Source organism: Cucurbita pepo, unplaced genomic scaffold (genome assembly GCF_002806865.2).
Source record: "Cucurbita pepo subsp. pepo cultivar mu-cu-16 unplaced genomic scaffold, ASM280686v2 Cp4.1_scaffold000150, whole genome shotgun sequence".
NCBI classification, from domain to species: Eukaryota; Viridiplantae; Streptophyta; class Magnoliopsida; order Cucurbitales; family Cucurbitaceae; genus Cucurbita; species Cucurbita pepo.
In genome coordinates this window covers 43,042-69,609 of record NW_019646441.1, presented here as the reverse complement: position 1 = coordinate 69,609, position 26,568 = coordinate 43,042, and the positions used below count along the sequence as shown (strand labels likewise).

General features: G+C 37.6%; 5 protein-coding genes across 5 annotated transcripts; all 5 read left to right on the top strand.

Annotated features, from left to right (window-relative positions):
- The first annotated feature begins 1,496 nt into the window (after positions 1-1,496).
- On the top strand, positions 1,497-4,203 carry LOC111784043 (dnaJ protein homolog). Its single transcript, XM_023664862.1, has 6 exons — positions 1,497-1,792; positions 2,341-2,503; positions 2,850-2,991; positions 3,068-3,344; positions 3,432-3,630; positions 3,720-4,203. The coding sequence occupies exons 1-6, from the start codon at positions 1,643-1,645 to the stop codon at positions 4,046-4,048; spliced, it is 1,260 nt and encodes a 419-aa protein (XP_023520630.1). The 5' UTR covers positions 1,497-1,642; the 3' UTR covers positions 4,049-4,203.
- Positions 4,204-5,143: 940 nt separating this feature from the next.
- LOC111784060 (putative phosphatidylglycerol/phosphatidylinositol transfer protein DDB_G0282179) lies at positions 5,144-7,970 on the top strand. Its single transcript, XM_023664885.1, has 4 exons — positions 5,144-5,317; positions 5,534-5,635; positions 7,357-7,517; positions 7,665-7,970. Exons 1-4 carry the CDS (start codon positions 5,224-5,226, stop codon positions 7,797-7,799), a joined length of 492 nt encoding a protein of 163 aa, XP_023520653.1. The 5' UTR covers positions 5,144-5,223; the 3' UTR covers positions 7,800-7,970.
- Positions 7,971-8,383: 413 nt separating this feature from the next.
- Positions 8,384-13,842, top strand: LOC111784058 (protein IQ-DOMAIN 1-like). The gene is made up of 8 exons (XM_023664883.1): positions 8,384-8,617; positions 9,304-9,392; positions 10,008-10,139; positions 11,016-11,261; positions 11,351-11,578; positions 11,962-12,075; positions 12,745-13,237; positions 13,354-13,842. Exons 3-8 carry the CDS (start codon positions 10,053-10,055, stop codon positions 13,497-13,499), a joined length of 1,314 nt encoding a protein of 437 aa, XP_023520651.1. The 5' UTR covers positions 8,384-8,617; positions 9,304-9,392; positions 10,008-10,052; the 3' UTR covers positions 13,500-13,842.
- Positions 13,843-15,941: 2,099 nt separating this feature from the next.
- Positions 15,942-18,274, top strand: LOC111784059. Its single transcript, XM_023664884.1, has 2 exons — positions 15,942-17,360; positions 17,818-18,274. The coding sequence occupies exon 1, from the start codon at positions 16,092-16,094 to the stop codon at positions 17,346-17,348; it is 1,257 nt and encodes a 418-aa protein (XP_023520652.1). The 5' UTR covers positions 15,942-16,091; the 3' UTR covers positions 17,349-17,360; positions 17,818-18,274.
- A 2,323-nt stretch (positions 18,275-20,597) lies between these two features.
- On the top strand, positions 20,598-25,164 carry LOC111784057 (GTPase LSG1-2). The gene is made up of 8 exons (XM_023664882.1): positions 20,598-20,699; positions 20,764-21,008; positions 21,233-21,334; positions 21,421-21,507; positions 21,639-21,732; positions 22,700-22,756; positions 23,653-23,732; positions 23,825-25,164. The coding sequence occupies exons 2-8, from the start codon at positions 20,785-20,787 to the stop codon at positions 24,966-24,968; spliced, it is 1,788 nt and encodes a 595-aa protein (XP_023520650.1). The 5' UTR covers positions 20,598-20,699; positions 20,764-20,784; the 3' UTR covers positions 24,969-25,164.
- Positions 25,165-26,568: the final 1,404 nt, after the last annotated feature.

Sequence of the window (26,568 nt, the reverse complement as noted above, 5' to 3'; positions counted from 1 at the left end):
TTAGAGGGAAAAAAGGTTAAAGGGAAAATATTAGAAAATCAAATTATATAAAATAAAATAAAAATTATTGAGATATTTTTTTAGAAAAAGGCTAAGTTAAATAAAAAAATACTCCTAAAATTTATATTCTATTTTTTAAAAAGCCGCAATATTATTAAATTACTCGAAGAGTAAAAATTCATTAGAATGTTAGAAAATCACCATGATGACTTGAAAGCAACGCGGTGGTGATTAAGATGACTATGTGAATTAAGTATGAAAGAACGACATTAAGACACACTACTTGTTGAGGATTATTGGGAGTGAGTCCCATATTGGTTAATTTAGTGTAAGATCATGAATTTATAAGCGAGGAATACTATCTCTATTAGTATGAGACCTTCCGGGGAAGCGGAAAGCAAGTTCATAAGAGTTTATGCTCAAAGTGGATAATATCATTGTGGAGAGTCGTGAACCAATTCAATTCATAAATTTCTAGTTTATTTGAACCCGACTCAATTCAAACAGTAAGGTCGAACCGTTTGAGTTGGATTTATTAAATTTTTTGGATTCTCGAATTTTTTTATCCACTATATTGGTTAAAGAGGGTATTTTAGTAACTTGACCCATTTCCAAATGGGTGGGCCAAACATCTTCGGACTTTTTGACCATTGACTTTTCTAATACTTTTTTTTTCGAAGACTTGACTTGCATATCAAGATTCGTATAAAGCTCCAAAATTCAAAACACACACTTTTTTTCAAATCCCTTGGTTGACCATGACTGGGCTCGGGTCAACTTCATATGGGGCTCCCTACGTGTGCCCATGGTCCTTATGATTTTGTGCTAGCTCGATCAGTCCTATTTTAATATAATATGTAAATAAGTCAAGAAAAACCTTAATAGGATCCATCCTATTTTGAACTAGTATTACTCTGTTTGAAATTTGACGTAAAATAATAATAATACTATTTATCTTTATTTTAATTACTTATCCTAAGGTTAAAAGTTAAATCATCAAGCGATAGACACATTGTCTAACTAACTCGGTCAGTTATAACACGTATCTAATGGGTATTAACATGTTTTTTTTATAAATGAAATAATAATATTATTTATTATAATTAAAATAGATTGAATTCTTAAGAAATTTTATATACACGTTGGAATTGTTTAAATATTAAATTTATTCAAAATAAAAAATTATCAAATATTTGAATTTTGGTTGATTTAAATATATAATTATTAAAATTAAAAAAATGTAATTATCTTATGTCTAGCCAATTTAACAGAATATTTAAATAATAAAAATGAAATGAAGGAAGCATCTAGAACATCTCCCATGCAAGGCAGTGCAGCATCCAACGGTCAACATCTTGCGAAACGGAAGAAGGAATTCTAGACCGTTCATTTGCTAAACGCGGAGGATTGGATTTCATCTCAACCGTACATGTCAGAGTTCCTTTCCCTCTATAAATTCGAAGTTTCCAACAGTTTTTTCAGTAAAGGGAGGAAAAAGTATAAACAACTTGGCATTTTCGTGCCCAGAACCTTCGTTTCATCGCTCAAAACTTTGATTCCACGAAAGCGGGATTCCGAATTCCGATCGGGTTTCGAACGATTTCGAAGGAGGAGGGTTTTAATCATCTGAAGCGAAGCGAGGATGTTCGGAAGAGCTTCGAAGAAGAGCGACAGCATGCGGTACTATGAGATCCTTGGAGTGTCCAAGAACGCGTCGCAGGATGATTTGAAGAAGGCCTACAAGAAGGCTGCCATCAAGAATCATCCTGATAAGGGCGGTGATCCGGAGAAGGTAATCGGAGTTTTGTTTTGAATTGTCTGTCTTCTTTCAGTTTCTGTTGAATCTGGCTGTGCATTCTGTTGATAGAAGTTTTTTTATTAATGTGGTCAAGAATTTGCTTCTTTTTGAAGTTATTTTTTAGTTAATCTGTGTTTTCACTGTAATATGGTGGTGTTGTATGTCACTGGTTTTGTTTGTGGGTTTCGTCGTCGATCATGATCCTAGCGTTGTTACCGAAACTCAATAGTCTGAAAATGTAGAGATTACCATGGATTACGAGACTGCTATGTTTGTTAGGGTTTTTTTTCCCCTTTCTTCTCACTCTAGCGCCATTTCCTGCCATGGAGTTTTGAGTCTCTGAATGAGCAGACCTCGAAATATACTGATACTTCTGTTTTCTTTATATAACTTGTGGTTTAGGTTCTTGCTATGGTATTTCGAATTTCAAATTTGCTTGAGAATTACTGCTGATTGTTATAATGGTCGTTATAAATCGTTTGAGCTCCTATTGACGGGATGGGTTGCGTATTTTCTGACGGAATACGCCATTGTTATTGCAGTTTAAAGAGTTGGCTCAAGCTTATGAGGTTCTTAGCAATCCCGAGAAGCGAGAGATTTATGATCAGTATGGGGAGGACGCACTTAAAGAAGGAATGGGCGGTGGAGGTGGTCATGACCCCTTCGATATCTTCCAATCCTTCTTTGGCGGAAGCCCATTCGGGGGTCAGTGTTATGGACAAAACCATGTGATTTTTAATGCATTACTTCATAATCATTGTCCGTCTTGCAATGTTTGGAGATACAGAGCTCTTGTGAGCTCTCAAATAGAAAATTCAATGATTTTTTAGCTTGTCTTCCCTCGACATTGGTCCGTGTCAGGAATAACGACTCTCACGTATAATATTGTTCACTTTGAGCAAACTTTGGACTCTTCCCAAAACAGAGATGTATTCCTTACCTTTAAATTCACGATCATTAGTTAAATTAGGAACTCCCTCCCAACAATCCTCAACAGTCGGTGGGATGTGGATTTTAGCGACTCAATATGTACCCTATTGTTCTTATGCAGGTGGTGGTAGCAGCAGGGGCAGACGCCAGAGACGGGGAGAGGATGTGGTAAAACCCCTTAAGGTCTCCCTTGAGGATCTCTACCTTGGAACTACTAAGAAACTCTCTCTATCCAGAAATGTTCTCTGCTCCAAATGCAAAGGGTTAGCCCGTTTTCTCGCACTCTTTTGAATGTCAGTCTTGTAGTGGTGATGTTTATTGATGGTGGGGTTGTTTCAGTAAGGGATCAAAATCTGGTGATTCAACGAACTGTTCTGGCTGCCAAGGAACTGGAATGAAGGTAACAATCAGGCACCTCGGGCCTTCGATGATCCAGCAGATGCAGCAGCCTTGCAATGAATGCAAGGGTACTGGAGAAACAATCAGCGACAAGGACCGGTGTCCACAGTGCAAGGGAGAGAAAGTTGTACAAGAAAAGAAGGTTTTGGAAGTGATTGTAGAGAAGGGTATGCAGAATGGACAGAAGATTAAATTCCCAGGAGAAGCCGATGAAGCTGTATGTTGTGAATTAGAATTAGAATTTGAAGGCAATCAGTGCATTGTTTTTTGATCCTTTTGTGATCCCTTTTTGTTCTTTGTACAGCCTGATTCTGTCACTGGAGATGTAGTTTTTGTCATTCAGCAAAAGGATCACCCAAAATTCAAGAGGAAGGGAGATGATTTGTTTGTGGAGCACACTCTGTCGCTCATTGAAGCGCTCGGTGGCTTCCAGTTTGCGCTCACGCACTTGGATGGCAGGCAGCTGCTCATCAAAACAAACCCTGGAGAAGTTGTAAAGCCTGGTAAGAGCTCTGCAGAGATTGGTTTAACTTTATGAATTTAGTTTCCTCTCGTTGTCCTACTGAGATTTGGGAAATGTATGAAACTCCAGATTCATTCAAGGCCATTAACGACGAGGGAATGCCAGTGTACCAGAGGCCATTCATGAAAGGGAAGCTCTACATCCATTTCAGTGTAGACTTCCCGGAGTCGTTGAGCGCAGAGCAGATGAAAGCTCTGGAAGCTGTGTTGCCATCAAAACCATCATCATCCAAGCTGACGGACATGGAGGTGGATGAATGTGAGGAGACGACCATACACGACGTCAACATTGAAGAGGAGATGCGGAGGAAGCAGCATCAGGCGCAAGGCGAAGCCCACGAAGAAGATGAAGACATGCACGGCGGCGGGCCTCAGCGAGTGCAGTGTGCCCAGCAGTGATCCGTTTTTTAGATGAAATTAACGTGAAATTTGACTCTAAAAATGGTAGTGTGGGTTGTTTGGGGATGAATGGTTGACGAACTCCCATCTTGTTAATTGTGGATTTTGACTGTGCCAATACTATACACAATATATAAATCAATCTCGTTCTCATAGTTCGACCCTCAATAGAGGGATTATATTAAAATGTTTTACGTTCTTTTACAATGAGTCATCTGGCAATGTGATCGTGTGCTAGCTAGCTGAAGAGAACGCTCAAGTGGTATGTATACACCTATTTGGTGGGTTCATGCTCGTGTTCATTGGCTACACGTACATAAATAATACTATATATCTAATTTTTATTTGCATTAAATATAGTTTTAAGACTATGTAATATTTTTAGGAAAAGAAATGTTTATTCCTTACTGAATATTTCTTAAAATATTCAAATTTCGCTCCTATATAAAGCAAAGTGTAGCTGCAAAGACCATATAACCGAACCTAGAGTAGTGCAATGTTTTAAACATGGAAATTCATTCTCAAGTAATTTTGCAACTTATCCATTCCGACTTGTGAACATCTTGAAAGAAGTGTATTGAAAAAATAAAATAAAATAAATAAATAATAAAAATATATTTCTGTTATTTATTTTTATTTTATATATATTTGATTTTTTTTTTCTTAGTCTTTAAATATAGTTTTATCCTATTTTTAAAATTTTAGTCCTTATCCTTAATTTTGTTATCTTTAAAATGCTTTAATAATTTGATACGAATCTCTTTGTCGGGACTTAATATAAATAATATTACATTTAGAAATTTGGCATTTTCTTTCGCATATTAATGAATTTTTTAAAAAAAATTAAGGGTGTTTTTTTGAAATAAGTATGTATATATATATATATTTTTTTTTTTGAAAGTTTAAAGATATTTTTTTAATTTTTTAAAATTTATGGTTTTTTTTTTCAGACAAATATCAAATTTATAAATATTTTTATTAATTTAGTTATAAATAAATAATAATAATAATAATAATAGTAATTTGTAGGTACCTCCAGATGGCAGTATTTTATTGGTCGATTTTGCCGTCATTATAATGTATTTTTCTATCGCTCGTCGTGGAGTTTTCTTCTTTCTTCATCGTCACCCATTTCCCTTCAGATCGGCCCTTCAACGCCGATCATCCACGAGATCATGGACGGGCGAATGTTCAGTCGCATCCTCTTTCTTCTCTTTGCGGTTCATTTACTCTTGCCGGCCATCTCCGCTGCCAAATTTGACTATTGCGGTCAGTTTCTCTCTTTCAACCTTCAATTTCTTCACTTTTCTATTTCGTCGGAAATAACCTAAGGACGAGTTCGCCTTCTTTTTGTTCTTTGGTTTCCGATCGTCGTGATTCGAGATAAGAAAGAAATTATCCGAGGAAAAGGAACTTATGACTGTTTTGCATTCTGGATTTTTCTATTTTTTGATTAATTGATGTTTGATTGTGAATTGGAACCAGACAAGAGAGGTAATTATCCTGTGAAGGTCGATGGACTTAAAGTATCTCCTTATCCAGTGAAGGGTGGGAAGCCTGCCACGTTTGCCGTTTCAGCCTCTACTGGTAAGCTTTGGTACTTTGCATGCTCCAATTAGTTATCTGAAGTTTAATCTGCTTACCTTCTCTCACCTTACCTTTTGGCTTATGATTCATATTTGGTAAGGACTAAGGGTACCAGAAACCTAATTATGGCTGTTTTTCATGCGCTGTAAATTGTTATTGTAGCTATGGCCTAACATTGATTGGAGAGGTTTCCTCTGGCCCTTCTGCTATGGAATGAAATTGAAGTGTTTGATATGGATCTTAAACTTCTGTTCAAGCTATTTATTTTGTGTTCATCTTTTCATATTTGTGGCAAACCTTAATGACTTGTAGTATTTAAGCAATCTTGTTAGATTTTTATAGCAATTTGAAGAAGTCAACTGTAATCCTAGTGAGAAAAAACACACCTTAAGCTTTGCAATGATCTAACCATCTCAACTCAGATTGAGATCCATTTTTGGTCATGCACGAATGCTCTATGCAAATCCGAAAAAATTATTAACTGGATGAATGGATGTAATGGAGGTGAAAGTAGGAGCTATTGCACTTTAGCGTGCCTCATGCTTTAGAAAACATTGGTTTATCCTTTGTTTTTCCACACTAATTCTCGAAGCACTTCATTTTGAATTTTTTTTGCTCACTCCAATCCTTGTGTTTAGCTGAGGTCTAAATGGTCTCCTCTTAATTGTACTTCCGGTTTTCCCAGTGAAAGCCCATTTGTCAAAGGGTGATTGGTTGACATGTGATGAGGGACCAAGTGACAACTTCTTAGACAATGACAAACTACATGTGAATTGCTTGGATGGATGCTTACTATGATTTTTGGAAAATTTTAATTGATGATGTACATTATGTATGATTATCAGACTTTGGTGAAGATCCAAATGATGAAACTGAAACTTAAGGGTCTTATGTTATAAGAAATGTTATCAAGTGGTGTGTGCACTTGTGATCACCAGTTTTCCTTCAGAATCTCTCAGAAGTGTTTTACTTTTGTGGATAATTTTTTCTGACATTGTTGTTTAGGTTGCTGGTTTAAAGTTGGCTTTCTCAGTCAACCATAGGTGCATATGTTTTTTTCTCCAGTGAATGTTCTTGTTCCTCATCATTTTTGCTAAAGAATTGAGCACTGTTCTTGAGACAGGCCTTCTGCGTCAAACCCTCAACTAGAAAATTGGAACATATTTTTCTTACCTTTTGTAAACCCTTTGTGAATCTCCCTGACATCAGTTTTGTGGTAATGTGGAACTTACTGGGAAGTGTTAAGGCAATATGTACTTTCTGACAGCTAAGTTCATTTGCATCTATTCTTATCCTCGTTTAGAAACTCCTCGTGTATGTGCAGCATCCTGATAATTAAACATGTTTATCGAAGGTTTCCCGCAATATTATATATTTTGCACCAGTTTTTAGTTGTTCTAGTAACCATATTTCATTGCACTATAATTTATTCAGAAGACTTCAACGACGATCCAGTAAGACGATCCAGTAAAAGCTAGGTGATATTACATTTTTATTTTAATGACCAGGTGCAATCCCTCTTATGAAACCAACTGGTCTGATATAGTATTATTTAGTTATTGTTCCTATAACCATCTGATTAGATGCTCTTCTACCATAAATAAAGATGGTGGTAGCCTTATGGGAAATTATAAACACCAACTAGGCTGGCTAACCGGGACGTAGAGGATGGTGCACTGCTGTTGGAATTTCATCTAACAATTATAATTTGTTCCATGCAGAGAAGAATCTCTCCGGTGGAAAGTTCGAGGTCGAGGTTTCTTTATTTGGCGTGCATATACATTCCGAAAGTCATGATCTTTGTGAAGAAACTTCTTGTCCTATTAAACCTGGAAAATTCTCGTTATCCCACTCGCAAAGCTTACCTCCATTTACGCCACCAGTAAGTCTTGTTTTATAGATTAATGCTCTCTCTTTACCAACATGTCATGTTGCTTTACAAGTTTCTTTGATCACCCATCTTTGTTCCCAATTTTATTCTGAATCTTGCTTTGCTAAAGTTGCCTGAATCTTGAAATTTATACTACAGGGTATGTATTCTGTGAAAATAATATTGAAAGATACGGATAAGGAGCAGTTGACTTGCATCAGCTTCAAGCTCAAAATTGTTTTTGGTGACGAGAAATCAGCAATACCTGAAGAATCCTTGGTTGCTGAGAGTTGAAAATGGCCAGTTGAAGTTGGAAGTTAACTTTCCTGCGACTTTCTCCTCTGTTTTTCAGCTTCAGTATGTGTAATATTTCAACTACTGCTACTACAAGGATTTGACCCGACTCGTGTTGTTGTTTGTGTGTTTATAAAATCTTCTGGACAAATATGCTAGCCTTCTTCGACATCCCGCTCGGGTATAATCTGGTTGGTTTTTCTCGACTTTGGATCAAAATCAACTCTAAACCCTACTTTGGTTCAAGAAAAATAGTAAATAGAGATTGGAATTCTTAGCCTATTGCTTGTTATAAATTAAATAAATCCTAACAAATCTATCGTACCTCAACACCCATGTTAAATTTGTTTTCCTTTTAGCGATCCAAATCTAATAATAAATTTAAAAATTATTTTCTCGAAAGTTATAATAAAATTAGAATTATTAAAATTCTGAATTCCATAAAAAATGAAAAATTAACAGTTGAAGAACAAACGTGCGTCCAATCATGAAGGCCAGGCGTGGGGTCTCACCACGAATTCATTTCAATGGGATGGATGCAGACTCGCCACCTAAAACGTCGTCGTTCCCTTGCAGTTCCAATATTTTCCCGGGCGGGGTTTTTTCTTTTACCTCTTTGCCCTTCGCTCTGGCTCACTTCTTTTTATCAGGTTGAAGATGACGGACCTCGTGTTGCTGAAACACATGATGGGTGGTGGATAGAATGAGTCTACTGCGACAAATCTTCAACCAATTTGAAAATTTTTGGTGACCCAAATGATTGAACTCAGTTGGGGTTGACTAATTTTGACTGCTTGATGGATCAAACGGCTCCTAAGGTATCATCGCCCTTCCCCCACACTTCCCTCATTGACTTTCTTGCTCTTCAACTTCCTTCCACTCACTATGAACTGAGTTCTTAGGTCAATTTCTCTTTTCTGGACACTAATTTGTGTGGATCTGCTCTGTTTTAGTTACTGTGCTGTTTGTGCTACTCAAACTCGAGTTCTGATCCTGTTCTTGTTCGTTATTATAAGGGTTTTGTTGCTTTGGCTACCAGCATTGCTTGAGCATTTTAAACTTTCAAGTGCTGTTTTGGGTTCGATTGTTTGATTTAGATGCTTAAATTATGTAGGAGGATGTAATTTGCATTTGGGGGTTTTACTATAGGTTTCGGTGTTCTCGAGTCTTCTGGGAATTCTTTTATTTGTTTTGGTTCCTAATAAATGTGCTCAAGAACAAGGCCAGGCCTCTATATTTCTCTTGCAGAATTGTTCATCATTGATGCATGTTCATGAAGTTATCCTTTTGTTAATGTTTTTCTTGTGTTGGGTCACCCACCTGATATCATTACTACTCATATTGAGATGAACATTCATATAGGAGGATGGAATTCATGATATGGGAACTTCATTTTGCTACCTTAAACTTGTAAATTTTTGTTTGGGAGTTTGTAAACTTTATCTCTATCAATATTGTGGTGGGAATGTTTTTAATGGTGAAGTTCATCTTCTGTTCTCTATAGGTTGCGAGAAGTCTGGGAAGTTCGGAATCGTGGTAACTGAAACGAACTTGATTGACTGCGTTGAAGTGTGGTGATCCAAAATTGTTGAGGTTGGTGCCTCTTCACATTCAACTATAGTTTTCTTTTGTTCATTTGGTTAATATGAAGATGTAAAGCCCACCGCTAGTAGATATTGTCCTCTTTGGGCTTTCCCTCAAGGTTTTAAAACGCGTCTGCTAAGGAGATGTTTTCACACTCTACCCCGTTGGAGGCTCAGCTCAATGTCTGGCTCTGATACCATTTGTAACAGCCTAAGTTTACTGCTAGCAGATATTGTTCTTTTTGGGCTTTCCCTCAAGATTTTAAAACATGTCTACTAGGGAGAGGTTTTCACACCCTTGTAAGAAATGCTTCGTTCCCCTCTCCAACCAATGTGGGATCTCACAATTCACCCCCTTGGTGGCCCAGCATTCTCGCTTGCACACCGCCCGGTGTCTGGCTCTGATACCATTTGTAACAGCCCAAGCCCAAGCCCACCGCTAGCATATATTATCCTCTTTGAGCTTTCCCTTCCAGGCTTCCCTCAAGGTTTTAAAACGCGTCTGCTATGGAGAGGTTTCCACACCCTAAGTTTGTTCATTTTTAGAACATGCAACGAACTACTTTTCCTTGTGCAGTATTTACTTTCTTGTTTTCTTTTCTAACATGTTCTTTTTGAACCACAGTTTCTAGCTGTTGGTCTGTTCTTAGCCAACACTATTGAATGCACCATGGGTGTTTCAGGAAAATGGTTCAAAGCGTTGGTCGGTTCGAAGAAATCGGAAAAATCTCAGTCATCAGAACATGACGAAAATGCGGTATCTATACCCTTCCCATCAATGTTCGATGATAATTTTTGTTTTTACTTATTACTTGATCTATCTATTTGTCACACGAGTTTGAATTTCATAGTTCCGTATGTGAAAGGAAGCTAATTAACACCTAAAGTTAGAACTATAACTTTTGTTAGACTCATGCGAAGTTTCTTCGAAAAAGTAATGAGAAAACTTCCTTTTTAGCCCTTGAGTTTCGAGTATAGTTCCCGTTTTGGTTCCTCGATTTCAAAATGTTGCACTTTTACCCTTACTCAAGGTAAAAATGTAACATTTTGAAACGTAGCTAAACTCAAAACCTAGGAGTAAAAATGTAACATTTGGAACCAAAAGGATATAAGTCCCAAAAATAATCTCTTTGAAAGCAAGTTTGTTGGCAATTATAGCATAACGATTCACGTAAAAAATGGAGTACTTTTTTCGCAACGGAAGAAAAAGTAGTGTCGGTTAAATCACCCGTCGAAGCTACATTGCTTTGTAAAAAGAAGATACCAATAAACTTTTTCGTTACGCATTATCTTGATGCCACACAGCCATTTCATGCATATTCTGCTAGAATCAGGTAGCTAATTAGCATTGGTTTTGTGATCAATATGATCCCCTTTGTGGGAAGGTGGGAAGTTTAGGCTGTGGCTGCAAGGATTTCGAGCATCTTTCATGCTCAGTGACTTGGGGTCGGTCGATTAGGGAAGAGTGGGCGTTGAAACTTCTACTATTGTAGACCTTAATTACTCTTAGAAACTTTTATGCCTCTGTATACGCTCGTCTTTTCCCCCTGAAGACAGATGGTTGAATCTCCAGTTACGTTCTTGATTTTTTCTTGCGAACTAATTGAAATACGTTATCCCTTTAATCATACAGAGAACAGTTACGAACAAGTTTTGGCATCGGAGAAAGCATTCTGTTGATATCGATGCTGATAAACTTCAGCACGAGTTCAATTCAAACTTTACCCCATTTGTTGAAGAGTCCAATGCCCTTTCGGATCCAGAAGCCGCTTCTATTCCTTCTGGTTCACTTCAAACATGTGATGCATTGCGTAGTCGACAGAATGATATCGAAGAACAGGCGGCTATACGTATCCAAACAATGTTTCGATCGTTTCTGGTATTGCCACGCATAATGTCTGCTATATTTTACTTTAAAGTTTTTCAGCTATCTATTTTTGTAATGAAACAATGAAAATTTCCATTCAGGCTAGAAGAGCTCTCCGAGCTCTGAAGGGATTGGTTAGACTTCAAGCTCTTGTTAGGGGTCATGCTGTCAGAAAACAAGCTGCAATAACTCTTCGCTGTATGCAAGCTTTAGTGAGAGTCCAGGCTCGTGTTCGAGCAAGGCGTGTACGTATTGCATTGGAAAGTGAAACTGCACAGCAGAAAATTCAACAACAACTTGAAAACCAAGCCCGTGTTCGTGAAATTGAAGTAAGAACAATAATTTTTTTGTGTGATTACAAACATAAAACATTGTATACTTGTATGTGCATTTTTATAGTTAGACTAGATCAATTTTAGATGGTCAAACTTATTTTGCCGTAAGGATATAATTCTCCCCGTTCTACCGTCCAAAACAAGGCCGACCACAGGGCGAGTTTCACTTTCACGACTGAACTTATTAGAATAGTATTAGCCGCCTATCCCGATAGAAAACGAGATAATAGAAAGAACAGGATTCCATTTTGGACTTGTGTCACAATATTACATTGCTTGATGTCTTTATAACATATAACTGATAGCCGAATGCTTTTTGTGATACTCTTAACCGAGCGTGGTTACGTTACTCTTAACCGAGCGTGATTACGTTACAGGAAGGTTGGTGCGACAGTGTTGGATCGGTTGAAGAAATTCAAGTAAAATTATTAAAAAGGCAGGAGGCTGCAGCTAAGCGTGAGAGAGCTATGGCATATGCTCTGGCTCATCAGGTAGAACACTTTCATCCCTCATCTGCTCTATTTGTTGAGTGCATTTCCTACTTAGCCCTTTAGCTGTCAGTCAATTGGCTTTCCTTTTCCAAGAAAATGGAAACAAATTCGGGTGTTTATTTGATGCCTCCGATAGTACTAGATGTATTGTAAGTAGCTCACCGCTAGCAGATATTGTCCTCTTCGGGCTTTCCCTTCTAAGCTTCCCTTCAAGGTTTTGAAATGCGTCTGCTAGGGAGAGGTTTCCACACCCTTATAAGGAATGCTTCGTTCTCCTCTTCAACCGATGTGCGTTCTCACAATCCACCCCCCCTTGGGGGCCAGCGTCCTCGCTGGCACACCGCCCAGTGTCTGGCTCTGATACCATTTGTAACAGCCCAAACCCACCACTAGCATATTGTCCTATTTGAGCTTTCCCTTCCAGGCTTTCCCTTAAGGTTTTGGAACGCGTCTACTAAGGAGAGGTTTTCACACCCTTGTAAAGAATGTTTCGTTTTCCTCTCCAACCAATGTGGGATCTCACAATCCATCTCCGAGCATCCTTGCTGGTGCACCATCCAGTGTTTGACTCTGATATCATTTGTAACAACCCACCGCTAGCAGATATTGTTCTCTTTAGGCTTTTCCTTCCAGGTTTCCACACTCTTATAAATTTTCTCTGACCTCCAGTGGCAAGCAGGATCGAGACAGCAGGCTGCCCTCTCCGAGTTCGAACCTGATAAAAGCAGCTGGGGTTGGAACTGGTTGGAAAGATGGATGGCTGTTCGTCCATGGGAAAACCGCTTTCTCGATATTAATCTCAGAGACGGTGTGATGATTCGCGAGAACAGATCAGCTGAGGGAAAAAGTAACACGAAATCCTATTCAAAAACGACCGGCAAGAAACCAAACTTAGTGACTGATCAATCAAACCTCTCAAGCCAAAAAACTGCTGCCTCACACTCTGATGGATATGGTTCATCATCTCCCACTCAATCACCTGGCATTGTAGAGGTATCCAGTGCACAGATTCAAAAGCCCAAGTATAAAGTTCGAACTGAGAGGCCATTCGACGAAGTCAAGCCTAAAGTAGATACCGGTTTGAGATCCCATAGCAATCCGAAAGAGAGATCCACACCATTGGTAAAAAACGCTAAGAAGCGATTATCCATGCCTAACAATGGTGAGTTTGCCAAGTCTTTTTACTTGTAGTCTCTCGTTCGGTATGCATAACGTAGATGTCTGTTATGTGATATTTGATATTTTTGTTAGCTCTTGATCTGCATTTTATTTGAACAGTTGCAGACCCCGGTAGTCAAAATCAAAGGGCGAGAAATTCCAATCGAACTGCTGGCAAAGTGACCGTGACCAAGTCCATCAACGACAAACCCAAGCCGATCGCAAGAGGTGACTCGAAATCTGCAAATCCCAGATCACAGAATTGATATGTGAACTAAACACATTCCAAACGGTGAGTATAGTCTTTGAGGAGGTGCTGCAGGATCATGTGTAAATAGGGCAATGCCATGTTGTGGTCGGGTCGGGTCGGGTCGGTCACGCGCAAACTTGTGTTCCTTTGAATTTCTGAGTTTAATTCTTAGTGAGGTCTCTGGGAATAAGGTTGGTATGTTTGGATGAGTCCTGTAATTATCATCTCTATCTATGGTCTTCAAACCATGTGGCTCTTTGGCACTTCTTCATTCCCTTGCTCCCTTCTATTTTTGTTGTGAACTTATGGCTGAAAGCCACTCTTGATGTAGAAAACAAATACTATATTGGCTTTTTTTATTTGCCCCGGCTCGAAAAAGGTTACAACGATCGAGAAAAATTAGTCATTCCCGAGCTCGAATGGATTCGTCGAGAACTAAGAATGAAGGAATAGTTCAACGATTAATTTAAACCCTTTAATCATTTCTCCTAGGCCAACGTATTTCTTCAGGAACCTGTAAATACTTCTACTACAAAAAAGTTGTGATAAGAAACGCTCAATTTTTCGTGCCCGTGCTACGATTAAGCGATCCTCTTTGGATAATTTGTCCAACTGAAGGATAGCTATAATGTCCTGCAGTTCTTTGTAACATATCATAGTCTCGAACATATTCAACTAATTTAAAAACTATATATTTAACTATATATTTAAGTTAAAATTAATTAGATATTCAATTATTTTTTTTAAATAAAAAAGTCAACCATTTGGTTGACCAAACAAAATGGGTTAGACCTACCCATTATTTTATTTTCCATCAATAAAATATATAAAATTTTAAAAAGGTTTAGATAATTTTGGAAAATAAAGTGAAGGTGCCTTTTAGAATTTTTAGGAATTAAACATTTTTTAATTACGTTTAATTAATTAATTAAATAAATAACAATATTTTATTTTTATCTTTAAATTTTGAATTAAAAAAAAAAAAAACTTTTACGGATGAGTTATGATGGTCGACAACATCCCGAGACTCGGGATGGCGTCAAGACATATGGACCCTGTCGATGGGGATTGAGATGGCAGACGATTGAACATACGCGCAGGCGGCGTGTGTGGTCGAACAAGCTTGGATTCCACACAAGTGATGTTCGATGGGCGAAGACAAATCTCGCCTAAGGTCCAACGAAGCCACAAAGCCGGGGCGAAAAATATATATGGGGCTTAATTCCCCTCAAGGCTAGTCGTGAGCGTGTCAAGATCACGACGCCGCACGGCAAAAAATGTAGGACCGTGAGAGTTGGTACTTCTTAAAAAATGGATAACCTTTAAAACGATTATCTACTAAACTAGTTCTAATTAAGCAGAGTAGAATCACAATGGACGATGGTGCCTCTTAGAAAGTCAGTGAGGACAACAATAAGTTATGACTCCCACACGTGTAGACAGATAAACAAGGTAATAGTTACGTTCAGGTGGCGCTTATTCAACCACGTAAGGGTCAACACAAATAAATGCAAGATTCGACTTATAGAACATTGCATCATCTAACACATACACACAAAACGCTTGAAATTGACATAGAATAAAGCAACGAGAAACTCTACTTAAAACGTGCAACTAAGCTTCTTTCTGGTTTTAGAAGTCATAATGCCACAATTCACGACGATGGTGCCCTTAGAAAGTCGTCAAGGGTGACAATAAGTTGCGACTCCCACACGCAGCAGACAGATAAACAAGACAATATTGACCTTCAAGTGACGTTTATCCAAAAGTTGATACAAATAAATGACGTGATGCTGTTGAGAACGGTGGATCATATAACATAAAAAAAAAATAAAAAAAAAAATAAAATAATGTGCAAATGGATAGAAAACGTGCAATTAATGCTAAAATAAAATTACCAACTTTTATTCTATTTTTAGAAGTCATAATTACACATGGAATGCATTTATTTATTAAAAACGATGGAAGCATTTAATTTAACTAAATAAAATTTAGGAACAAGACAAGCACCAAACATATTAATATAAATATTAAAAGAAATTTATTAAATTAATTTAATGAACAAGTTTCTAAATTTCAAGTTTTAATTATTAAAATTTTTAAATTTCTTAAATCACATCAATTAATTTTAAATTTTCAATTTATTACTTATAAAATATAAAATAAGACCAAATGTATATTAATTTTAAAATTTTAAATTTATATAGTTTAAATTAATAAAAAACACATAAACTTTTAAAAATAATATTAATATTTACTTATATATATATTTTTTATTTAGAACACTTTTAAAAATTAGTTTATATTAATATTATACTTAAAATTTAATGAATATTTTTTAAATATAATAGTAGGAGTAAAAAAAAAACTAAATATTTTTATTAATTTAACAGTAATTTTACATAAATGGCAACTGACCGTACTGTTTATTATTAGTAATAATAAATAATAAAAAAAAATCCGGCGAAAGGCTGCCCATTTTGTCTTCGGGCAGCTGCATTGAAGCTCAGTCTTCGTCTCCGCCATCGCAATTCTCTGAAGCTTTTCTCTGTCTCTGGTGGTGTTGTGTGTGAAGAGAGAGAGAGAGAGGTGAGAGGAGCTGAGTTTGATGAATCTAAGCTCTCCCAGAAACCCTAATTCTCCGCCATTTCATCTTCCTTCAGCCACAATTCCAGACCCTCATCACCATTTTTCCCATTCTGGAACTCCCAGATTTTCATCCACTTCTTCCCATTTTCCCGCCGCCTTCAGACTCGTAATTCCTCTCCCACTTCCCTCCATGTTCTCAACCCCATTCGTTCTCTCCTTCTCCCTCCTCCTTTCTCTCCCAATCCTCTTCCTTCTCGCTCCGAGATTCATCCCTTCAACCCCTCAATCAATCCCAATCGCCTCCCCTGACGAACACGACGATCTCTTCCTCTTCAATCGCGCCGCCGCCGGATCTAATCCCAATAACCCATCTGCCTTCTCGCGTCTCTCTTCCACTAACCCCAAATTGAAGATTGCGTTCCTCTTTCTCACTAATTCTGACCTCCATTTTGCTCCTCTTTGGATTCGATTCTTCCCCAATAACTCAGATCTCTACAATCTTTATGTTCATGCTGATCCCTCTGTTAACATTACGCGTCCTGCCGGCCCTTTTTTGGGTCGTTTTATTGTTTCCAAGCGGACTTATCGTGGGTCTCCCACGCTTATCTCTGCCATGCGCCGCCTCATTGCGACGGCCATTATTGATGATCCGGCCAATGCGTATTTCGCTCTCTTGTCTCAGTATTGTATCCCTCTTCATTCCTTTTCTTATGTTTATAACTCTCTGTTTTCTTCGACCACTTTTGATTCGACTTCCTCTAAATCCGAGCTGACCCATCTCGGTGTGAGAATTCGATTCAAGAGTTTTATTGAGATTGTGTCGAAAGAACGGCATCTTTGGCAGAGGTATAATGCGAGGGGTCGCCTCACCATGATGCCTGAGGTTCCCTTTGAGAAGTTTCGTGTTGGATCCCAGTTCTTCGTTTTGACTAGAAAGCACGCGTTGCTGGTTGTTAATGATCGGATGTTGTGGAGGAAATTTAAGATTCCTTGCAAAACTTCTGATGATTGTTATCCTGAAGAACACTATTTTCCAACTCTTCTTTCGATGATGGATCTGAATGGCTGTACCCAATACACTCTTACTCGTGTTAATTGGACTGGGACTGCTAATGGCCATCCATATACTTATCGAAGTTCAGAGGTTTCTCCTAAGCTTATTCACCAGCTCAGGAAATCCAACTATTCCGATTCTTACTTGTTTGCCCGGAAATTTACTCCGGATTGCTTGAAACCGCTGATGGGTATTGCCAAATCTGTGATTTTCCGGGATTGAGACCTCTCTCTGGTAAGTTGGATGCGCTAAGAAGTTGTCTGTTTACTTGTTTTGCCTTTTTTCCCCTTTGATTTAAGAATTAGTTTGAGAAGAATGAAGATTTCATCTGTTCTTTGTCTATTTTACTGTTGTGGTTGTAAGAATAGAGAGACCCACATGAATCATTGGAAAATTTTGATGGTGTTTCTAAATTGACCGCCATTAAACTTGAAACAGACAACTTCTAGTCTAGTCTGAAACTTGAAGTTTTGAATGGACTTCATTTTTGTTGCACTTAGAGACGTGAAGAACATGAACAATTTGTTCTTAGCAATCTTGATTCATGTAATTCAATTCAAAAACTTGCCTTCTTCTTAAGGAGAGTAAACATAGAAATAAGAACAATCCACAAGTCCAATTTACAGTAGATTTGTACTCTTTTGGCTAGCTAGTGAGCGCATCTGATGTCCTGGTGCCTTAATTATTACAGGTTAGAGACAAGAAAAAAGATGTCAGGCCAGTGCTGTAGCGTTACTTCTTGGTAATGAAGAAGAAAAAGAAAAAGTTTTGTGTGGGAATATGGTAATGAAGAGGCGCCAAAGTGCCCACAGCCTGCGAGCCCACAATCATCCAGACTGCAGAAGAAGAGGCAGTCCAGACAAAGCAACCGACAAAACTTTTGCATTTTCAAGGGGAAAAGAATAGTTGGGAAAAGAAAGAGATACGAGTGAAGCAGAATGCAAGGTACACTTGTCCAAAGCTGTATTTTATTTTGAATTTCTTCCACTTTTTATTCCTTGCATTTTGATCTGCTGGAAGAACTGAAACAAATAGAATCCTTCTCCTGTCTTTTCATGGTTTCCTTTTTGTACATATGTAATATCATGTGAGGAAGTTCCAAGATATCGAAAAATGGAAAGGAAGGCTGTTCATGATTCTATGCTCTATGCTCTATGCTCTATGCTCTTCATTTTCTGCCTCTTTTCTTGTCTGAAACCTGCGCTTAGTTCTCCATTATTCTTCTTAATCCTTGTGTTCCATAGACTTGAGTTCATATAAACATGATTTGTGTATAGTAAGCAGGATTAACAAGCTTGAAACTTGTAGTTTGAGACAAACAAACTACGTCTTGAATATAGGTTAAGGCTCTTAATCTGAAACTATCCTCTGATAATATTGGGGCTAACGGGCGAAGACTTTGGAGTGCCGCGTGTCCAAAATTTAGAAACCACGACTCTCGCTTTCCCTACCTCTTTTGCAACTTGGCTGCGTTACCTACTTGTACAACTTGTAGAACATGAGGCGGCCATGGGATCCCCCGAGGAATGCAAGAGTAGTGTTGGATTTAGATTCTAAATCTTGGACATGAAATGTTATCACTAGCTTGTGATGGTCTTGGGATAAATTTGATGAGCTGATTTGCTTAGCTAATGCCTTTTTATCTTCTTCTTGATATGTTCAACTACATGTATTATCTTATGCCAATTCTAAGCTGAATCACCAAGTTGAATAGATGTTATGGTCTATGGAGAATGCATGATTTGTAACAGCCCAAGCAAGCCCAAACCCACCGCTAGCCGATATTGTCCTCTTTGGGCTTTCCCCTGAGGAGCATCTGCTAGGGAGAGGTTTCCACACCTTTATAAAGAATTCTTTGTTCCCCTCTCCAACCGATGTGAGATCTCACAATCCACCCACTCTCTTTTGGGGCCCAATGTCCTCGTTGACACTCATTCTCTTCTCCAATTGTGGGATCTCATAATCCACTCTCTTCAGGGCCCAGCGTCCACACTCGTTCCTCTCTCCAATTAACGTGGGATCTCACGTGATTACTGTCCTTAAGTTTGCGTGAACTTTCCAAGTGGATGGATTAATCACGGTTGTGGCAGCGACCATTGTTGTATACTCTTTTCCATTCATTTAATTTTATCCTTTTGAATCTTCATGATCTGTCTGACATGGGAATTATTGGCAGGTTGAGTTCTTAACAGGAATATTAGTCTATAGAAATCTAGAAATTCTATGAAAATTTTGCAATCTTGAATGATGTTCTTTCATCAGAACCTTTTTTCTTTGCTGTTTAGTAAGATAGTAAGCTTGATGGATGGTTTCAACTGATATGCTGCTTTTGTTCCAAAATTATCTACAAATTCAGAGCTATTCTCTCCTTTCGGGTTAATCATATCTTTTCGATTATAATACTTGTCGAGTACTCTCCCTCGTCACGTTCAGTTCATGGACTTGTTCTTCTTCTTCTTCTTCAATCTCGATATCGACATGTTTGTCGTCGAATTCTTGTATTTATATTCAACACATTTAGTAGTGTCCTCTATGAACAAGTATGAAACGCCCACATGATTGCATTTGTGAATTGTTTGAATCATTTTCTCATCTATCTTTGAAGGTTTAACAGTTGATGTATTAGCCTTAAAACTTGTTCCCATTTCATTACTAGTCTTTCTTATTGTTAGCAAAGCCCTTAATCTATTGTCGGGTTATTCTTGAGGTCGTGGACGCGTTGAGAGCACGACCGAACGATAATTTAGGCCAAGGAATGTCATGTAAACAATAAAGGGTTTCGAGGCAAGGAGCTCGAGTCATGGTGGCCACCTACCTTAACCTCTTACTAGTTAGCTCAACAATCAAATGTTGTAAGCTTACGACATTGTCCCACTAGACCGGAGGTGTGCACGAGCTGGACCTGACACTCACAAATAATTTTTAAAAATGACAGAGATACGAAGGAAAATAACTTTTAGAAAGACTATAATATTAATATAGAGGAAAGTTTGAGACAAAACTACAAGTAGACCAAAGTAATCTGACAAATCGAGCGCTCAACTAATTGATTGACTAAACGCAAAAGAAAGTTGATAAATTACCTTTTGGGTCGGTTGTTTTTAAAGATAGTGTATGTTGAGTTCTTATATTTTAAAATCGAAGAATTAAGCCTCCAAATTTTATAACACAAGTCTATCGAGTCCCGATCACATGACATAACAATTTTAAAAAAACAAAATAACAATTTTTCTAATTCAAATAACAAATAATGAAATCTTCTTTTTTTTGAAAAAAAAAATTGAAATTCTGTTAAATTATTTTTGCACAAAAGTTTTATGTTTTATTTTTAATATATAGTATAGATAAGGTTTTTTTTTTCAAAATATAATATTATGTTATATTATTATTTTTAATAAAAAAATTAATCATAAAAATTTGTGATATATATATATATATATATATATATGGTTTTTATTTATTTATTTAATTTTCTCTTGTCTGATAATTTCATCATCGTGTTCAATACCTAAGCCATATATTCAAAGCCGCCGCAAGAAGCTTGAATTTTCGGCCTCCGTTTCTCTGAAGTCGGTGAGTTCTCTATTAAGTTCTGGTAATTCTAGGGCATCTGATCGGTACTGAAGAGTGGTATTAGGCTGTGCGTTGAGATTCGGCGATGGGGAAGAACGATAAGACGGGGCTGGGACGGGCTCTGGTGAAGCAACACAACCAGATGATCCAGCAGTCTAAGGAGAAAGGCCGAACCTACAGATCCCAGCATAAAAAGGTTTTGGAGTCCGTCACGGAGGTTAGCGATATCGAAGCCGTTATCCAACAAGCCGACGAGGCCGAGCGCCTCTTCTCCGCTGATCACCCTGTTCCGAACGTTCTCATTAAGATGTATGTTATGTACTTTCTAGGTTATGGATTTTCTTGTTTCTCACAGTATTTGCTTCAAAACTGTGGATTCACGAGCTTAAGTTGTGTTTTAAGCATAGAAAGTGGAAGTAGTTTTTTTGTGTTGGACGGAGGTCATGGATGGATAGATGGATTGGAAGGTGTTGATTATGCATGAAGTTCTACTAATGGATTTTCTTATTGGCTTCTGTTTTGGCCGTGATTAGTGATGGAAGTTCGAGCACGACTGGAGTTACGCCCGAGGAAAGGAGAGAGCAGCAGAAGATGGAGGAGGCTTTGCACGCTAGCAGTCTACGAGTTCCACGTAGGTTTGTCTTCTTTTCCTTACCATGTTTATGCAAGTTTTGCTTTGGAAATTTTGTTGCACAACACGTAAATCTCTTTCTTGTTGTAGGCCCCCATGGAATGCTAGGATGTCTGCAGAGGAGCTTGACGATAATGAACGACAGTCTTTCTTAATATGGCGTCGGAGCCTTGCAAGGTTTGCTCCAATTTAATCTCCCTGTTTTTGTTTGATTTGTACAATCTTGGCTCATTGAACTCGTATATGTAAATCATTCCCAAGTATGCTTACTTATAGTTAGCTTTCATTTGTGATTATGTTTATTTTAGGCTAGAGGAGAATGAGAATCTTGTTCTTACACCATTTGAGAAGAACCTAGATATTTGGAGACAGCTTTGGCGGGTTGTTGAACGATGTGATTTGGTAAGGTCAAGTTTATCTTTTTGATGATGACCGTGTTATAAAGTTTATCCTTCTGATGATGACTGTGAAGTAATTGACATCCCAACACTAAGCATGGTTCTTCAACATAATTTCTGTTAACATTATTGTTCCCTCACACAAAATGAAGGCATATCATATGTTTAGCCATAATAAATTGTACAGAGGGTTAGATCGATTTAAATTTTATCATTTGGGTGTCTGCAAGAGTTTGGGCGGATGCCTTTGGTGGTTAGGCTCTCTATAGGAGTGTTTTTTCCCCTTAAATCTTCAACTGTGCCATGTATTTTCTCTCTCATTTGAGTCCAGTAATTTTCTCATTTCTTGAGTAGATATGTTAAATCTATAGATTTTGTTTCGTCTTTATCTAGTATGAATTCTTTTTGATAATTTTGTGTTTTCTTTTTCCTTTTGAGGATGGCTAATCCTTTTCCCTGCCTTGAGTATCATATGCTGTGTAAGATTAGAGTAACAATTCAATGTACGAGTGTAAAGTTTATCATTTGAAAGTTTCTTAGTTTGAACTTGCAATACTACCTTGAGTTCCACTACCAGTACATGAATTTTCATTCTAAATTATTATCGCACAAGTATGCTTATTGATAATCGTGCTTGAAATCTTAGTATTACATTATTATATGGAAAAGAAGCAATAGTATTACATTATTTTATAAATGTTGGAATGTGTTCACTTATTTTATCCGTAATACTATGAAACTTATTAATTGCTATTGTTGTTACCTGTTTTATTAAGTGCACTTTTATTTCCCATGTTTTATAGCGTGGAAACTAGGAAGTGAATAAAAGTTAGCTATTATATGTATAACCAGCCAGTTCTCAAATCTCCCGGTTTAGTAATTGTCTTATTTTCCCTCTGTTAATTTGTATTTACAATCATGTTAAGTTCATCCTCCATCATAATGTTTTTTCATTTCTTGTTCCTTTTCAGCTTGTGATGGTTGTTGATGCTCGAGACCCTTTATTCTACCGTTGCCCTGACCTTGAGGTGAATTATTTTCTTTATTGTCTTTTCTACCATAATTTTTCTGTTTTTCTGTTTTTCTGTTCTGATTGAGTTGAGAATGTTCTATCTCATTTATGTGGACTTGGGTTTATACTAGAAAAGGAAGAAAGAATGAGTTGCCATCTAGCTAATACATTGTTTTTGCTGAACTTTTTTTTATTTTTATTATATAACTTTGTGATGATAATTTAGTTATCTTGCACGCACTACTGTGGTTCCTTTTCCTGTTATTTTCTCTGACTAAATTTGAATGTCTGAAATATGTGTGCCCCATTTGATATGTTAACCCTGTGTTACTCGTGCCATACATTTAATTACTCCAAAACAAGTTATACACTTGGTGTTATGATCATATGTAATTTTTTTTTTTTTTGATATGTTAACCCTGTGTTACTCGTGCAGTACATTTAAATACTCCAAAACAAGTTCTACACTTGGTGTTATGATCATATGTAATTTTTTTGAAGTTCTGAAAAAGCAATGAAATAAAAAGATATTCAATACTTTGTACTTTTTTTTGTCAGTGATATGATACTAATGACCATTTTTTTGTTTTCAGTGGTATATTTGAGCTTAAATGTTCTGCCTTTATTAGACAATCGAATCATTTACTTGGTTTAGAATTTACTTCTTAACATTTTGTATTGCTTTACTTACCATCATTTGTTTGGCATGTTATGTTAAAAAAATCTGTTTTACTGAACTCTGCTACTATTGAATGTTTGAATGAAAATTGCAACTGGTATGTCTTAATGCTGACATAAAAATTGTTGTCTTTGTGATTCTAAAACCTGTCGTAGTTTTCGACATTCTCCTTTGTGTCTTCACGTCCACTCTTCTTAGTTTTTCCTTTTGGCCTGATTTTGTTGTTTCTGCAGGCATACGCAAAAGAGGTTGATGAGCACAAGAGGACCATGCTTCTTGTGAACAAGGCAGATCTGCTACCTTACTCTCTCAGGTTAGTGATTGTTATTTATTATTTAAATGTTAGTCTATGTTTATGTGCTATCTTTTAATCAACAAAAATTCCATGTCGATACTTATGAACAGGAAGAAATGGGCTGAATTTTTCAATCAGAATGAGATATTATATTTGTTTTGGTCTGCTAAAGCTGCTTCTGCTACTCTAGAGGGGAAGAAGCTTAGCAGCCGGTGGAACACAGATGAACCTCAGGACGGTTTGGATGATCATGATACACAAATATATGGTCGGGACGAGCTTCTGGCTCGTTTACAGTATGAGGCAGAACAGATTGCCGAGAAGAGGACAACATCAAGCAGTAGCTCTACAAGCCAGTCAGATAATCATTCTTCCGGTGGAAATACAAACCAAAGATCATCGAATAGCGTCATGGTGGGATTTGTTGGGTATCCAAATGTGGGAAAGAGCTCAACAATTAATGCCCTAGTAGGCCAAAAGCGAGCTGGAGTCACCTCTACTCCCGGGAAAACAAAGCACTTCCAAACATTGATTATTTCTGAGAAGCTTACACTATGTGACTGCCCTGGTTTAGTTTTTCCTTCATTTTCAAGCTCAAGATACGAGATGATTGCGTACGGAGTATTGCCTATTGATCGAATGACAGAGCATAGAGAGGCCATCCAGGTTGTCGCCAATCGAGTCCCAAGGCATGTGATTGAGGGTGTGTACAAAATTAATCTGCCAAAACCGAAGCCATATGAGCCACAGTCTCGGGCACCACTAGCATCAGAACTTCTGAAAGCTTATTGTTTCTCCCGTGGTTATGTTGCCTCTAGTGGACTGCCCGACGAAACCAGAGCTTCCCGCCAAATTTTGAAGGATTACGTTGATGGGAAGATTCCTCACTATGAATATCCCCCAGGAATGTCAAGTGAGGATGATATTCAAGATGAAGATGCTGCAACTACCAGGCTTTCCGATACACACGATTCAGACTCGGATGATATTGAGGACTCCTCAGATGTGGACAATGAAAATGCCTCTGGTCTTGAACATGTGACCGAGTATCTCGATTCGTTTGACATAGCAAATGGACTTGCAAAGCCAAGCGTCACCGAAAGGAAGCCCAAGGAATCTCATAAACACCACAAGAAGCCGCAGAGAAAGAAGGATCGGTCATGGCGGGTGGGAAATCAAGATGGCGATGGTATGCCTGCAATGAGAGTGTTTCAGAAGCCAATAAACTCAGCCTCCCTGAAAGTGTTACCATGAGGTTAGTTGATGCATCTCTATTAACTTTCAAGGCTGAGGGAGAGAGACCAAATTAACGAAAATGGAAATGGTAGAATTAAGAGCAGCAACAATATATATTATTATTGTTCTTTAATGGGGTGTGAAATTTATCAAATGGTTATAGTTCCTTGTTTTTCCTTGAATTTTACTCGCGTTTTGAAGGTTTTCCGTGATACCTAAGCAGCTTCTCTCTCACTCTCTCTCTCTCTCTCTTCCTGTGAGGGATGAAAGAGTGTACACCTCTAAGCCTTTAATGCCAGTTTCAAGCTTCATCTCTCTTTAGAAATAAGATATTTCTACATTTGAGTATTAAAATAGAATCTTTAGAAAGTGAGGATAATGCAAAGTAGAATAAATATCAATTTTTAGTTTACAAAAAAACTAGAAAAGTATCAATATATATAATAATAACATAACGAAAAATACCATAAAAGAGAGTTTGTATGTCTTTTCCCCAAAAGATGAAATAATCATAGATCGAACTGCTGAATCGGAAAAATGGAGTGCTGTCATATAGCTTTGTATCGGCTAAGTTCACGAGTTGGAGATAAGCGGACTCGAACCGCTGATATCCGCCACAAGGTAGACCACCGCCTCTTAGGTCTATGTTTAAAGATGACTTATAAGCTTAACTAAGGCCAAGCGACGTATGCTCCCATAGACTTTTAAAGATGACTTATAAGCTTAACTAAGGCCAAGCGACGTATGCTCGAGCCTTTGGCCTTAGTTCAAGAGGAAAGTTTTAGAAAATGGGGCAGAAAGAGAGTTTAGAAAGCAAGAGAAACAAGAGTTGAGAAATTGAAATTGGTGTTATATGGGAATGTAAACAAAAAGCAACGACTTACTGCATATATCTATCGGGTAGGAGGATATGCATATATCTATCGGGTAGGAGGATATGACTAAGGATTAGTTTAGATGTGAACCAATTTGGATTGAAAGGAGACGGGCTGAAGACATCAGGTTGTGACCCTCACATGCAGATAAATAAGAAGACGACGTGCAAGTGGATCCTATTCGACCACATGTTGGTAGAAATAGACAAGTATCATGATGCGAGCGAGGTGAATGGTGCATCATCTAACACACCAAGAAGAGTGTGTTATAGACAAGCTGAGACATAAACAAGATTTGAGGCAATAATGACGTCAAAAGTGTCAGAGGCAAATTTGAAGAGGGTCAGGTAAGCTTCGGACCATAACTTCAAAGTTTCGACCTGAGTTTTAACATGAATCTCTAAAGTTCTTTAACCAGCCATGCTTAATAACTACATAATTCACTTCTGACCAGACAATTTTTCAATATATTTATGAACCCCATTTTAGAATTTGGTTGGGTTTTGAAAACACTAGAAAAGGTAATTCAATAATACAAATATAATTTTTCTTTTCACAAAATATTTAAAAAAAGCACTTTTACAAAGCAAAATATAACAAAATTAAGAAACTATTAACCAACAAGCTTCTTATTTTGAAAAGAAAACCCAGCGAACTTCTTAACTCATCTGCCATTAGCTGTTAACACCCACACACAGCCCAGCACCGTTAGAGTTCCAAGCAACAAGGCCAACTTCGTAGTA

Coding starts and splice junctions, on each gene's coding strand:
- LOC111784059 (XM_023664884.1), top strand. CDS start 16,092: ATGAATCTAAGCTCTCCCAGAAACCCTAATTCTCCGCCATTTCATCTT.
- LOC111784060 (XM_023664885.1), top strand. CDS start 5,224: ATGGACGGGCGAATGTTCAGTCGCATCCTCTTTCTTCTCTTTGCGGTT. Junction 5,318..5,533: donor TGCCAAATTTGACTATTGCG/GTCAGTTTCTCT, acceptor AATTGGAACCAG/ACAAGAGAGGTAATTATCCT. Junction 7,518..7,664: donor TACCTCCATTTACGCCACCA/GTAAGTCTTGTT, acceptor TTTATACTACAG/GGTATGTATTCTGTGAAAAT.
- LOC111784057 (XM_023664882.1), top strand. CDS start 20,785: ATGGGGAAGAACGATAAGACGGGGCTGGGACGGGCTCTGGTGAAGCAA. Junction 22,757..23,652: donor ACCGTTGCCCTGACCTTGAG/GTGAATTATTTT, acceptor TTGTTTCTGCAG/GCATACGCAAAAGAGGTTGA. Junction 23,733..23,824: donor CTGCTACCTTACTCTCTCAG/GTTAGTGATTGT, acceptor ACTTATGAACAG/GAAGAAATGGGCTGAATTTT.
- LOC111784058 (XM_023664883.1), top strand. CDS start 10,053: ATGGGTGTTTCAGGAAAATGGTTCAAAGCGTTGGTCGGTTCGAAGAAA. Junction 12,076..12,744: donor CATATGCTCTGGCTCATCAG/GTAGAACACTTT, acceptor TCTGACCTCCAG/TGGCAAGCAGGATCGAGACA. Junction 13,238..13,353: donor ATTATCCATGCCTAACAATG/GTGAGTTTGCCA, acceptor TTATTTGAACAG/TTGCAGACCCCGGTAGTCAA.
- LOC111784043 (XM_023664862.1), top strand. CDS start 1,643: ATGTTCGGAAGAGCTTCGAAGAAGAGCGACAGCATGCGGTACTATGAG. Junction 1,793..2,340: donor AGGGCGGTGATCCGGAGAAG/GTAATCGGAGTT, acceptor TTGTTATTGCAG/TTTAAAGAGTTGGCTCAAGC. Junction 2,504..2,849: donor TGGCGGAAGCCCATTCGGGG/GTCAGTGTTATG, acceptor GTTCTTATGCAG/GTGGTGGTAGCAGCAGGGGC.